The 15292-nt window shown below is 43.6% G+C and overlaps 1 protein-coding gene across 1 annotated transcript; it reads left to right on the forward strand.

Annotated features, from left to right (window-relative positions):
* The first annotated feature begins 263 nt into the window (after positions 1 to 263).
* On the forward strand, positions 264 to 4525 carry LOC106561974 (fibroblast growth factor 4B). The gene is made up of 3 exons (XM_014126472.2): positions 264 to 897; positions 2188 to 2291; positions 2959 to 4525. Exons 1-3 carry the CDS (start codon positions 603 to 605, stop codon positions 3133 to 3135), a joined length of 576 nt encoding a protein of 191 aa, XP_013981947.2. The 5' UTR covers positions 264 to 602; the 3' UTR covers positions 3136 to 4525.
* The last annotated feature ends 10767 nt before the right edge of the window (positions 4526 to 15292 follow it).

Consider the following 15292-nt stretch of genomic DNA (forward strand, 5'->3'; position numbering starts at 1 on the left):
ACAAAGAAACCCTATTACAAAGTCTTTATTTTAATTTTCGCTATTTGATAAGGGCATTATTTGTATAGACAACTTCCCGCAGTCTTGCTCGTTTCAATATGAGTGTACACTGGCAAATGTTGTTTTGTTATTTGGGCAAGTTTTGACATTTGTTAAACGCCCCCCTCCCTCCCCACCCTTGGCACAGCATGTACATTATGAGGGATCCGTCTGTTTCGAGTGGCTTAGAATACTGTCCCGTGATGCAGTAGGTAGTGCGTGATGTAATTTCGCAGAAGATATAAATATCGTCGACGAGGGAAACGCGGCATGGCTGAGCCGCGCTTGCCTAGACGGCCAACGCTTCTCAACTTATCCTTGGACAAGTTCGACTTGAATCTATACACGTTACCTCGGAGAGGACAGTCAAACCAAGCAAGAGTTGATGTCGCACCAAAGGGAACTCGTCAGCTTCGTCTTGGAATGAGCTTCTTTCGTTGCGTTTTGTCATTCGTTCATTTTGTCTTCTTCGGAGTTCAACGTAAAGGCGGGCACAGAGGTGATATTTTTAGTCCCTTAAACTCCCTCAACAAACACTGTAGGCTACTGCAGTGTTGGTAAGGATGGCCTTTCAATCGGCCTTCTTACCAATATTGGTCTTGGGACTGATGACTAGTTTGGTGCGTTGTGCCCCCTTCACTGGCAGGCTGAATGGCACGGTGGAACGACGCTGGGAGACACTGTACTCGCGGTCCTTGGCTCGGATCCCTGGGGAGAAAAGAGAGATAAACCGGGACAGCGACTATCTTATGGGCATTAAACGGCTACGACGCCTTTATTGCAATGTAGGAATTGGGTTTCACATTCAAGTTTCACCCGATGGGAGAATAACAGGGGTGCACAATGAAAACCGTTACAGTAAGTTCAAAATTATTTTTTGCACTTTTACGCATAAGATTGCCTTCTCGCATTAGTTGCATGCGCCTCTTGTGCTGGCATTCCCAACCTGATCTCTGGCCTGCCTGGTCATTCCATGCACTTATCCCGTTCCCGTGCGAGCCATTGGTATTAGAATAGGCCTAGGCTATTCATAAAATGAAATAATAATTTCATATATCATAACATATTTCATGCTATCAATTCTAAATAACTTTTGTGATTTACGCAAATGTTTTTTTGGTAGATGTATAAAAACACGTTTTTATGTGCCACTTGTCTATTCCAATTAGTCTATACTTATTTGAAGAGACTGCTAGATTGTGTCTTCATAAACATATTATCGCGATATGAATATATGGCATATTATGTGATAGTGTCAGTGTCAGTGTCGGGGCAGGGGTATCTTGGAACTGTTTGAAATGCCTCACCAATGTGCTTAATTTGAAAGTGGAATAGATATGACTTGATTGCAGGATTAGAATGTGCCTCGTATTTCACTGCTGATGAAACACGTTGTCTGTGTGGCATCCGTGACATGCAGTGCTATGCTAGCTAGCTAAAAAGCGATGCTCCTATTAAATAAATTGGCATAAGTGTCTTGTGTCAAAGGAGCGAATAAGGTGGGCATGCGTTGGAACATCTGGAGGCTAAAAATGACGTGTGGGTGCTTTCCACTCTGAAACCAGTGTCTGAAATCAGAGATCTCTACGAACCAAGCCAATATCCAATACGTCCTAACATTAGGACGGAGATAAACCCATCGGTTACGGTAAATTAACCCCTTGGTCTTGCGTGTCAAATGAATGTCCGCTCGAGACAAAGTCATATTCAATTACATGTGCAGACACAAAGAATAACAATAATTGATTTGTCTAACAGTTGTCATTGCAAATATGACCCTGTATCTTCTCAACGATATAATGTGACAAATACGCCCCTATCGCCTATATCGACAAGGTCTGCCTGTGAACTTAAAGGTTGTTTTGTGTTCCCTTGGCCTATTTTGAGACATGACATAAAATTCATGGGAGATACATTACATAGGTTCTGTTTGAACAGCTCTAGTCGCCATAAAACATTTTTTTTAAAGGGAGACAGACATCATTCTGGACTCAAAAGTCCAGCACCTAAAGTTCAAGTGAGGATGCATGCTTGCGCAATTTGAACCTTTGTTTCTGTCTCCAGACATGAGTGGAATTAACTGACGACGTGATGTGAAGTTAGTTGCACGTGAACCACATACAAGACTATTTGTTTTCTTCTTTCCAGGTCTCCTTGAGATATCTCCAGTAGAGAGAGGAGTTGTGACAATCTTTGGCGTCCAACGCGGTCTATTCGTGGCCATGAACAGCAAAGGGAAGCTGTACGGATCTGTGAGTGCACGCGAGGATTTACGGTTGATTTCCGCCGGTAGATGTTCTTATCCGTAGCCTACTCGATGACATGCCACCACTTGAGCTGTAGCAACCACTTCCTCTCCTACACCACAGCACCCACGACAGCTCCTTTCTGTGTCACGTTGTTGGGCTGGGTTGTGGCATGCTTCCAGTGCCTGGCCGTGTTTTCATTGTGGGCCGGATAAACCCAGGAACGGTAGCGCAGTAGATCATTCAGACTGCACATTCCATTCTTAGCATTGCCAGCCACCACATGCACCTACTGTCCTTCCCAGAGTAAAGATGAACTGGCCAAAAAAGACCACGCACACACACTGCCCCACAACACAGCACAATTATTCATGTTCGTGATGGGATAGTTAAATAGTTGGGATTGCGGCTCTTACAGAATCGGTTTTATCACCTGCCCCGGTTATCCCTACCACACAAAAACATCAACATCAAATACAAAACCAAGCAGCCTTACCCCTATGTCATTCATTAAGGATATATGGAATATAACTGTTAGAAACATGATAAAATATTTTGTCAAGTTTCAATATCCACAAAGTAGGTCACGTCTAGGTCACGTCTATGCCATTATACTGCTCACACTAAACATATAGGGTATAATTAAACATCTTTCTAATCTTCTCTGTTTTAGGTTCATTACAACAACGACTGCAAATTCAAAGAAACTCTCCTGGCAAATAATTACAATGCTTACGAATCGGTGGCATACCCGACGATGTACATTGGACTAAGCAAGACCGGTAAAACAAAAAGAGGAAACCGAGTGTCACCAGCCATGACGGTGACGCATTTCTTGCCAAGAATCTGAGTCACTCAGAAATAGACTTAACCTCAATAAGGTGGGGTGAGGTGGACTCAAAACGATGCACTTTCAACTGGAGTTTTATGCAAGGCTAAGTGTATCATCCTGTTTAAATTGTATGTATACTGTTTATTTATTATGTCAAACAATTTTGTATTTGGGGGAAACAGGTCCTCGCTTCAGGGGGAATTTCGGAAATCAACACATTTATTTATGTTTTTAATTTATCAGAAGTCTGCTGCTATTAAGTTTTTGGGTAAGTGAGATTCCTTTTTTTAACCTTTATTTAACTAGGCAACTCAGTTAAGAACAAATTGTTTTTTTCAATGACGGCCTAGGAACAGTGAGTTAACTGCCTTGTTCAGGGGCAGAACAACAGATTTGTACCATGTCAGCTCAGGGATTCGATCCAGCAACCTTTCGGTTACTGGCCAAATGCTCTAACCACTAGGCTACGCTGCTGCCCCTTTGCTCTGTCGCTGTAGAATATTTTGTCTATAAACAGTGCAAAGAAAACAATAATTCAACCAAGGGAGGCAGGGTAGCTTAGTGGTTAGAGCGTTGGGCTACTAACCGAAAGGTTGCAAGTTCAAATCCCCGTGCTGACAAGGTAGAAATCTGTTGTTCTACCCCTGAACAATGCAGTTAACCCACTGTTCCAAGGCTGTCATTGAAAATAAGAATTTGTTCTTAACTGACTTGCCTAAGTAAAAAAAGGATCCTTTTATATTATTTTTCTTCTATGGAAATAAGTCTTAGACCGAAGTTCAAACAAGTGAAATTATATCAAATTATTGGTTTTAGAAGCAGAAGCAATTGTCCAATGGCAGGACTCTTTGTATGGCTTTGGAGTCTAATTGAAACAGTATCAGCTTACTACTGGTTACAGAAAGAGCCACGTTGAAGTCCTACCCTCTCAAATCTGTTTTTAGCTCTGCCAGGGGGTTGAACTTTGAACTTTTCTGCAGTCAATCTTTGTCAGATCTATAAGACTCTGGATAGAGAGAGGCATCTTCTTGACATTGTATAAGCAGAGAATTTGAGAGTTTAAAGGCAAGGTCAGTGTGCTGACACACAAGGCAGAAACCATAGCCATGGCTCTTTAACATACAGCTTTTATGATGGGAAGTAAAAAAATCAAAGTCCTCTGCAGTATGTAGGATATATGGCTCTCAAAAGGATTCATTGAAATCATCACAAGTTCAGCATCAGAGCTCCTCACTGAGTGCAAAAAAAGAAGGCAAGATAATGTAAGGATTGTAAAAGGTTATGTTTTCCCCCAGTTGGTACACCGAAAAGCTATACATAATTTTTTGGGGAGACATGTATTGCCTCCCATTTCTTCCCATTGCCCCACTTTCCTTGTTATCTATCATCTACCTCACATAATCAACCCCCCCCCCCAAAAAAAAACTTCTCTAGAGTTTGTCCTGAGGTAATTCTTTTGAACCAGTTTGAGATCAGCCTCAATCTCTTCTCGGACCACCATGCCATAGGCAGAAGTTCAGGCAGCCATTTCATCCCAGTTGCGCCTTGTCACGTTTGAGCTATCTTTACCCTGTGATTTACTTTTAGAAAGGATGATCATGGTGGGAATATTTACAGACAGCTGTTAGACTGCACTATATGCTTAACCAGTAACCCTATATTTTTCTTTATATATTTTGTAAATATAACCCCTGGTAACTGGCAGAGCATAGCGATGCTGCTTCAAAGTCTGTTTTTCCGCCTTTGGGAACATTCATTCACAGACGAAGGGGTTTGACCAGGAGATGGCCCATGCCCGGTATTCACGTAATAATAAGGAATTCCATTATCCACGTCCACAAATTGGGGAAAACCATCATTCTTTCCTATTGACCCCCATTGTAAAAGAGGCAACTTTTTTTTGTCATACAGAAATAACAAAACATTGCTGAAAATCTGCTGTGTTGTTCAATGTAACCAGGTCAAAAATCCTGACCTATGGTTCGCAATGCTCCCATGTAGGGAAATAGAGCCTGCGAGAAGAGCCCTGTGCTGTGGCTTCAGGCTATTTGGCGTTGGAGAGTGGGAAATGTGGGGACTCGTTGTCCAAGTAGGCTACACGTAGCTTTGTGTGTGGAAACCATTTCACCACAGGTAAGACATTTAACTTGATTAGTATAGTCCGTTTGTAACTCCACTCATTACTTGTAGCTGTATAGTCCGTTTGTTTGTGTTGTTGGTCTTGGCTAACGTTCGCTAGCTAGCACTCACTCACGTGGCTGCAAGCACTGTCATGAAAAGTGGCATGAGGGAAGACCTACAATATTACATTTTTCAAAGTATTGAGAATGCTAGGACGCTGGCAATGTTGAAAAGTTATCTTGAGGCATGTTGTACTTTCCTTAAATGCAGTTTTGTAATTGACTAAAACAAGCAGACAACAAGAAAATTGTGTTTGAAAATGTAAAGTTTTTACTCTGAGCCAATAGGGTAACCTATGTAGCCACCGGTTGTTTTCCCCACAAGCGGGCAGGGCTGCAACGTTCTATCTAATACCGACTGGGACTATTAGAATAGTTCTAGATTGTACGATGGTGTTCATTCTCTTCTGAGAGGGTTCCATCTCAGGTTCAACATTCCACATACCATGGCAGTTTACAATGTACAGTACTGATTTTAGACAACTCAAACTGGAAGCGATGGCCCATTGTTCTATATTCAATAGAACAATAGTAACAATAGCGTCCAAATCCTGAGAAATCTAATGAGGCGTAACTTTGACACAGCAAATAGCTTTGCTAAATGCAGTCAAGGGAAAACACATCACTGGGTAGTAGTAAATAATATAATGGCTGGAGCTCCAGCAAATATCTCAGGGTGTTGTTGGTGAACTCTCTGTGCCCATGTCTAAACACCTGCTGTGGAAGTCTATGTCTCCCGTAAAACAATCCTGTCCTGGATCCCGTCTTCTCCTTCAAAAAGACATGAGCACATGGCAGCCAAAATGAGTCAAGACTATGATGCTCTTGCATACCATCCAGCTCCTGAGACTGACTAGTCAGAGAGCTAGCCAATGCTGTACCTGACTTAATATTGTCACATATGACCTGGATGCTCAAACACCTGTTGGTGATATTATTTAGTCACCCGAGACATCAGTCTGCACTGCCAATCTCATAACTATTTTCCTTTGCCACAGCTGTGCCAAACGTTCCCCAATAGACTGTTTTGCATGGCTCACCCTAATGTTTACAAAAGACTGAGAAGCCACTGGCAAATATTCTGTGACCTCTCCCTTCAACCTTGTTCCAACCCCAGGAGAGTCACCTCATTTGCTTATACAGCAAGTGTACTAGCAACACGGCACAATGTTCTGAAATGTGCACCTTATAGACAAGACAGTTTGAACAATTGTTCAGACATTTAATCTATCCCTGATGCTACCGAGACAATAGCGTAAAATGCAGAATAACGAGCATGTTTCAGTGTTAAAATGTTCATTATCTATTCTCTTCTATGGGTGCTTATTTCTTCCATTGCTGTGCTGTTTCTGCATCCAGGGGAGGGCTCTTGGGTCTCAAGTAACAAGTGTCTTTGAGTCATGTGGTCTTGTTACTCTTGTTTCCATTGTCTTTTTTTTATATTTACTAGATATTATCTGTAGTTTTATACAGGTCTTGTTGAATATCTTGATGTATGTGCTGTGCACATGACTAATGCCTAACTTAAATTTGAAGTTAATAAAACTCCCAATGTTGTAAAATGACTCTTTCATGTCTGAACCCTTGTTGGTACAAGTCTTCACAGACTAATACTGGTTTCTGACAACATCAATTGTACAATAATTTGACTGAACGGTTTGGAAAGAAGTGTGATAACATAGGAGTTCAGAATTCCAATGGTTCTCAAACTCACAGAACTTCAAACTGTTACATCAAATTCTATTTTATCTATCGTACCACAATACACATTCAATAGAGAAACCGGAAATATATTTGTCAAACTGAGGAGAGGAGAGCAAGTTGTGTAAATTCCAAGTTATTTCTTTGTTGAACTGTCCATTTTGATAAATACCTCAAAGAAAAATAGCCTTGGAAGAGTGAGACAGGTGTGGCCACTCAATACACATGTATTTCTGTCCACTGGGTAGCTCGAGCTAAATGGAACCTTGTCTTTGCCTGAAAGAATGACAGCTTTCTGCTCAAGTAAACTGAGGCTGCAATGTTTATGGATTGTAAAACTATCCCTAAAAATAGTGGCTACACTCCATCTATATGCCTTGTCTCTATTGTCTGTCAACCAAATAAACATCCATCCACCCATGGGCCAACATGTCTTTCTATTTCAGATGTGCCTTTCAAGTTCTGTAAAACACAAAGACTTCACAGAGACAGCCAGGGAAACTTGCAACGATGTGTTCGCTAACAGAGATGGGTAAGAAACTTGGGCTTGTAAGTAAGCATTTCACTGTAAGGTCTACACCTGTTGTATTCGGCGCATGTGACAAATACAATTTGATTTGATTTGAATGGTTGTTCGATGGTGCTATGTAAATAGGCAGCAAGGTGTTAGAGGATTCCAGCGAGGTAGAATGAAAGCAGCCATTTTACATTTCCAATGTGATTTCGTCCCTCTGCCACACTGCCCTAACAGAGTTCAGTGAATACTACGGGTTCAGCACTGGGGAACTGACACAAGGCATGTGACGTGAGGTAGAGTATCAAAGTATTTGTTCAACAAACAGCAAAACTAAAAATGTATTTTGCAGAAACGCAAAATAAAAGTGAACATGCAGAATTGTGAACGGCACAGGCAATCTCCACAAATGGTGTTTTTCACTGCCAAAAGCTATTTAAGACTGACACCTGCACGCATGCACCCCCAACATACACATTATAAACACAAATCAGTATTTTTAACTCCAAGATCATCAACAGTGTCCAAAGCCATCCGTGTAGATACCAGTTATAAAGATTAAAACACCATGCTGCAGTGGGATGAGGCCAGGCGTGTTGCTGACTGGCAGGGGCACCTTGTGCACTTAGTTATCTAGGCCCCCTCACAGAGTCCCTGGATTCCATGGGTATCGCACCTCCTAAGCCCCAGCTTATAGGGTTTTGCTGCTTTATCCTGCCGGCAAACACAACTGAAGCCTGAGTCTTTAACGCCAGTGAGGCTGGATCATCTCTGGGGAAAAGGGGCAATGAGAGGAGATGGATGAAGCGACTCGGGGCTCAATTGTCCCCTACTGTCAAAACAAAATGAGATTGTGTGGGGCTATCCCTCATAAGCGCAGAACAGAGAGGATGCAATGAGAATGTTTCTGGTGGTTGTTTTCATTGACTAAGGTTATTCCCTGCTATTTAACCACAATATAAATGCTTCAGATATACTAACTTCTCTCAAGAAATAAACGCGTGGAGTTTTGATCTACGGCACTACGACACTTTTAATTGGCTCAGACAGAGCAAAACAAAAGAGCGAGGCGTTGAAGCACATCAGCCAGACGCAAGGAAATTCAAATAGCCCCACCTGGCCTAAACCACATGCAAACAACTGTTTGTGTTCATAAACACCTGGTGTACTGTCAGGTGACTGGCTCCTCAGTGTTACCCTTGGTTTAGCTTTATTCAGCCATGATAGTAGGCGGCCATCTTTGGCAAACCGAGTGTGTCTGGCAGAACTTGGTACGCGGGAGAGCATCAGAGCCAAGGCGTGTCACACCGCTGCACATTTCAGAGACGTATTATTATTATATCACATAATGTTTCAGTGTAACGCAGTTATTAAAACCTTGATAGTGTCTCACTTGAAATGTACTACGACACTGACTGAGTGATCTTTTTGTTCTAAATGGCTACATCTATGGATTGAATTAGCCAAAACTCGACTTGAAGTTCAGTACTTTTCAAGTCGAAATGCACTCCACCCATGTTTGCACCGCGGTGACGAGCGCAGGATATGGCTCGAAAACGTACTTCAATCCAGGGATGGAAGATGTCGCTGTACTCCTAATTGTCCCATTATCCGAAATGACAAATCGAGAAGATTAAAATACTGCTCGTTTTTTTTATTCAACTGCTTTTTTCCATCCTACCTTTAGCATTTACTAACATGAGGACGAAAAAGTCAGATTAATTACAAACGAGCAGTATTTAAATCTTCTTGATTTGTCATTTCGGATAATGGGATTGAGGTACGTTTTCGACTCATATTGGCTGATCTGCCTGGGGGTCTGGGCCTGAGGGAGTAAAGGGCTACTTAGAGAGGGTGTTTGTACCCCATACTCTCTTTGTAGGGCCAGCTGTGAGGTGTCTATTTGAGATCCTCCAGATGTTTTCCTATAAAGACAAGGTACTTCAAAAGGTGCTAAAAAGACTCCCCCCTTTCACTTCTATGCTGTGTAATGCTTTCTGTACTGGGGAATTTAGGAAATGACATGGACCATTGCCCTGTAATCATGGAGCCGATGGTCACCATTTCAGCAAACAGTGGAGGCCATGGGCCACTTGCCTTAGTTCACGCACAAACAAATTCCCCTGGTGCTCTAGAAAAGCCCACTACAAAATCTGTGCATGCTATATACAAAATCCACCAGCAGTTTACGGAAGGACGATGGTATCTTTTATATGTTCTACTCTTTTCTCTCTGAATATTGAAGACGGTCTATTTGAATGAGCCCCAAGAGGAGTGGCCTCAATAAATCTTGGGCAACAGGTGATCAACACTACGTTACACTATGTTATCCTATGCTACAATAAAACTACAATGTATGTATAATGACAGATGGACGTTGCCTTGCCAGTGAGTGCATTAGCAGAGCAATCAACTCTCATTTGATGGGACATCAGGATGACCACATAGGTCAATCGTACTGTACATCAGTAGGCCTATGAATGTCACATCCTCTGCACTGCATCACACAGAAGCCATGCATTCATTTTAGCATGACATCATTTTTCTAAAGTCTTTCACCAGACAGTTTGGCCTGGCAAGAGAGCCTAGTTTAACTATGACTCAAGCAGTGCAACGCCTTCATCCAAAGCATGAAGGCGTTGTTTCAAATGTCACCATCAGGTCACAGCACGGGATTGCCGTGCAGGCCTTCAATTCACTATTGTTGAGGAGGCCATTGGTCGAGGCATGCCAACTGACTCTTACGGCTCGTGTTCACTAGCAAATGGTAAATTGCCTTGTGCTGCTTAGGCCGCCCAGAGTGGCTCGCTTGTGGGCGTGCTGGCAGCATATGGCAGCACATTCGATTGTGCGTCAGGAATCCAGAATAGCAAGTTTGTATGAACGTATGGTTATTAAATGGGTAAATAGTTAAATAGTAATATGCTCTAAAACGCTCTGGTGACAAACAAACTTTGCTGCCCTGTTTCCAATTGTCCACATAGCTGGGAGAACCGATTCAAGTAAGTAAATGCATTTCGAAAATGTAAAAAAACAATGTGTTATTAGCTAACTAGCTACAGTGCAGGCTAACTCAAATTAGCTGCTAACATAGCTAGTTAACTATCTAGCCAACTTTACATACTGTATAGATAGCTAGCTAAGTGAATTAAATATCACCAGTTACCTAACTTAATATTAGCTAGCTATCTTGGTGTATTTATCACTGTAAAAAAAAACTACTCCAAATGCATTTGTAGGTAGCTAGCTAACAGCCATGGAGGAGGGTGAAAGGATAGCAGCCCCAACTGTCAAAGTGAGAGAGTAGGCTATTCTGGATAGGGCAGGTACTTTTGTGTAGTTCCAGTACCTAGAAGTGAGGACAGATTTAAAAGTAACATAATATTCAGTGCCGTCTAATTTGAGTATACCGAAGTCTGTTTCTTGTGAGGTTTTCTGTCCTCAGATACAGAGAGCTGTGAAAGCCTGTCTGCAGATGAAGAGGTCCCAATGAATAGCAGTGGTTCTCAGTCCTGGTCCTGGGGACTCAAAGGTATGCACATTTTTGCTTTTACCTTAGCACTGTACAGCTGATTCAAATGATCAACTCATCATCAAGCTTCAAGCGGTATTTATGTATACATTTGCGATGCTGTCCTTGATATGATCCTGCTATTGTCACATGCTACACATGCACATGTGTTTGCACATGCACCTATCAATCTAATGTTATCATGATTTGTTGTAAGGGATATTATACTTCAGTAATCCACAATGACCTGATGATGTAAGTCTAATAATGACATTATCTTCCATATTCCTACAGATACCTTGTCACTGGAGATTTCCTTCAAAATGATTGCCTACAGTTACCTTGTAGGGCACTGCAAGGTTGGGTGACCAGGGCCATCTGGGACTGCCTCCTGGAGGAATTCCGGCGTGTGAAGGCTACCTGTTTCCTGCATAACTTTATGAGGATGGACACGAGGACCAGGAGGGGATCTGCAGCTCGCCGCCATGTGCCAGAGGAGAAGTCTGCTGCTCTGCAGGATGTTTCAAGGACGGAGTCCAACAACACAACAAGAGAGGCAATCCGTGTGCGGGAGATCTTCACCTCCTACTTCTTCGAAGAGGGTGCTGTTCCCTGGCAACACCATAGACTACACTATGTACAACCAAAGCCTCTTTTAAGAGCCATCCACAATGCTATAAGAGTTTTCTACCATTTACTTAGCTATGTCAACTGCAGTTACTCAATTCCCAATTTCTCTCCCTTTGATTTCTACTTCTCAGGTGAGGGTGCTGTTTAGGTAAGAGTGTTGATGTCTGTACAAAAACAAAACAGGCTATTTTAAGTCACCCACATTGAAAAAATTTAGAACAATTAGACACCCTAGAACCCACACCTACACACTCATGTATCAATCTGATTGATGGGTTTTGTTGTGCAGTAAGCAGGCTCAGATGGGCAGGCTCAGGTGTATAAGAAGGCAGACGTTTTACGTGCCACCAACCGATTGTGTTTTTTGATTGTTTATTTGCATTGTTTGTAACTTATTTTTTTACTTATTTTGTACATAATGTTGCCGCTACCGTCTCTTATGACCGAAAATAACTTCTAAACATCAGGACTGTGATTACTCACCACGGACAAGCAGAATCCTTTTTTTCCTTTCACGACTCTGACGAGCCCGACGCAAAGGATATACTGCTTCCTCGGGAACAGGCCCCGATCCCCATGATCTGCGTGAAGAGGAGGCTGAGAAAGAGGGGCCGAAGAGCAGGCTGCCTTCTGAGAATTCGTAGGCGATCGAATAAACCCCCACTTCTCCCCATTCTGCTAGCAAATGTGCAATCCTTGGAGAATAAAGTTGACGAGTTACGCAGAAGATTAAACTACCAATGGGACATTTAAAAACTGTAACATCTTATGCTTCAAGGAGTCGTGGGTGAACGAAGACAATATCAACATACAGCTGGCTAGTTATACGATGTACCGGCAACATAGAACAGCGGAGTCTGGTAAGACAAGGGCCGGCAGACTATGTATTTTTGTAAATAACAGATGGTGCGCGATATCTAAGGAAGTCTTGAGCTATTGCTCGCCTGATGTAGAATATGTCATGATAAGCTGTAGACCACACTACCTACCGAGAGAGTTTTCATCTGTATTCTTTGTAGCTGTTTACATACCACCACAGTCAGAGGCTGGCACTAAGACAACATTGAATGAGCTGTATTCCGCCATAAGCAAACAAGGAAACGCTCACCCAGAGGCGGCGCTCGTAGTAGCCGGGGACATTAATGTAGGGAAAGTGAAATCCATTTTACCAAATTTCTATCAGCATGTTAAATGTTAACATGCATCTAGTTCCGGAACTCCAAATTGAGCAGCAGCAGCTGAAAAATGAGCTCCTACAAATATTGAAATTTACATGGTTTTTAGAGTGAAGTACATCGGAAAAAAGCAAAAGAAAACTGCAAGACTGAATAGGAGAAAAAACAAGCAACAAACAAAGAAGATAGGCTTTTGAAAAATAACTATTTTTCATAAAATTGTAGTTATCTTAGCAAGCTGAATTGTTTACCAGTTGCTAAGCAGTTGCTAGGGACTCTTTTGGAAGAAGCTAGCTAGCTAACGAAGAACAACAAAGAATATCTAGTTAACAGAAGAAAAGAAAGAGAAAATCAGGACAGAAGAAAAAGGATATCAAAGTGAAACAGTTCTCTAAAGACACAGGAGACAATAATACAAGAAACAACACTTCTGTAGCTTGTCAACTATGTGTCTGTCTATCCCTGTTCTCTCCTCTCTGCACTACCCATACAAACGCTTCACACCGCGTGGCCGCTGCCACTCTAACCTGGTGGTCCCAGCGCGCACGACCCACGTGGAGTTCCAGGTCTCCGGCAGCCTCTGGAACTGCCGGTCTGCAGCCAACAAGGCTGAGTTCATCTCAGCCTATGCTACCCTCCAGTCCCTAGACTTCCTGGCGCTGACGGAAACATGGATTACCACAGATAACACTGCTACTCCTACTGCTCTCTCTTCGTCTGCCCACGTGTTCTCGCATACCCCTAGAGCATCGAGCCAGCGGGGTGGTGGCACTGGAATCCTCATCTCTCCCAAGTGGACATTCTCTCTTTCTCCCCTGACCCATCTGTCTATCTCCTCATTTGAATTCCATGCTGTCACAGTTACCAGCCCTTTCAAGCTTAACATCCTTATCATTTATCGCCCTCCAGGTTCCCTTGGAGAGTTCATCAATGAGCTTGACGCCTTGATAAGTTCCTTTCCTGAGGATGGCTCACCTCTCACAGTTCTGGGTGACTTTAACCTCCCCACGTCTACCTTTGACTCATTCCTCTCTGCCTCCTTCTTTCCACTCCTCTCCTCTTTTGACCTCACCCTCTCACCTTCCCCCCCTACTCACAAGGCAGGCAATACGCTTGACCTCATCTTTACTAGATGCTGTTCTTCCACTAATCTCATTGCAACTACCCTCCAAATCTCCGACCACTACCTTGTATCCTTTTCCCTCTTGCTCTCATCCAACACTTCTCACTCTGCCCCTACTCGGATGGTATTGCGCCGTCCCAACCTTCGCTCTCTCTCTCCCGCTACTCTCTCCTCTTCCATCCTATCATCTCTTCCCTCTGCTCAAACCTTCTCCAACCTATCTCCTGATTCTGCCTCCTCAACCCTCCTCTCCTCCCTTTCTGCGTCCTTTGATTTTCTCTGTCCCCTATCCTCCAGGCCGGCTCGGTCCTCCCCTCCTGCTCCGTGGCTCGACGACTCACTACGAGCTCACAGAACAAGGCTCCGGGCAGCCGAGCGGAAATGGAGGAAAACTCGCCTCCCTGCGGACCTGGCATCCTTTCACTCACTCCTCTCTACATTCTCCTCTTCTGTCTCTGCTGCTAAAGCCACTTTCTACCACTCTAAATTCCAAGCATCTGCCTCTAACCCTAGGAAGCTCTTTGCTACCTTCTCCTCCCTCCTGAATCCTCCTCCCCCTCCCCCCTCCTCCCTCTCTGCAGATGACTTCGTCAACCATTTTGAAAAGAAGGTTGACGATATCCGATCCTCGTTTGCTAAGTCAAACGACACCGCTGGTCCTGCTCACACTGCCCTACCCTGTGCTTTGAACTCTTTCTCCCCTCTCTCTCCAGATGAAATCTCGCGTCTTGTGACGGCCGGCCGCCCAACAACCTGCCCACTTGACCCTATCCCCTCCTCTCTTCTCCAGACCATTTCCGGAGACCTTCTCCCCTTCCTCACCTCGCTCATCAACTCATCCTTGACCGCTGGCTACGTCCCTTCCGTCTTCAAGAGAGCGAGAGTTGCACCCCTTCTGAAAAAAACCTACACTCGATCCCTCCGATGTCAACAACTACAGACCAGTATCCCTTCTTTCTTTTCTCTCCAAAACTCTTGAACGTGCTGTCCTTGGCCAGCTCTCCTGCTATCTCTCTCAGAATGACCTTCTTGATCCTAATCAGTCAGGTTTCAAGACTGGGCATTCAACTGAGACTGCTCTTCTCTGTGTCACGGAGGCTCTCCGCACTGCTAAAGCTAACTCTCTCTCCTCTGCTCTCATCCTTCTAGACCTATCTGCTGCCTTTGATACCGTGAACCATCAGATCCTCCTCTCCACCCTCTCCGAGTTGGGCATCTCCGGCGCGGCCCACGCTTGGATTGCGTCCTACCTGACAGGTCGCTCCTACCAGGTGGCGTGGCGAGAATCTGTCTCCACACCATGCGCTCTCACCACTGGTGTCCCCCAGGGCTCTGTTCTAG

This window comes from Salmo salar, chromosome ssa11 (assembly GCF_905237065.1).
Source record: "Salmo salar chromosome ssa11, Ssal_v3.1, whole genome shotgun sequence".
Lineage (NCBI taxonomy): Eukaryota > Metazoa > Chordata > Actinopteri > Salmoniformes > Salmonidae > Salmo > Salmo salar.

Bases quoted from the DNA above. Each gene is read 5' to 3' on its own strand.
- LOC106561974 (XM_014126472.2), top strand. From the start codon at position 603: ATGGCCTTTCAATCGGCCTTCTTACCAATATTGGTCTTGGGACTGATG. The intron at 898-2,187 runs GTAAGTTCAAAA...TCTTCTTTCCAG, and splicing joins GCACAATGAAAACCGTTACA to GTCTCCTTGAGATATCTCCA. The intron at 2,292-2,958 runs GTGAGTGCACGC...TCTCTGTTTTAG, and splicing joins AAGGGAAGCTGTACGGATCT to GTTCATTACAACAACGACTG.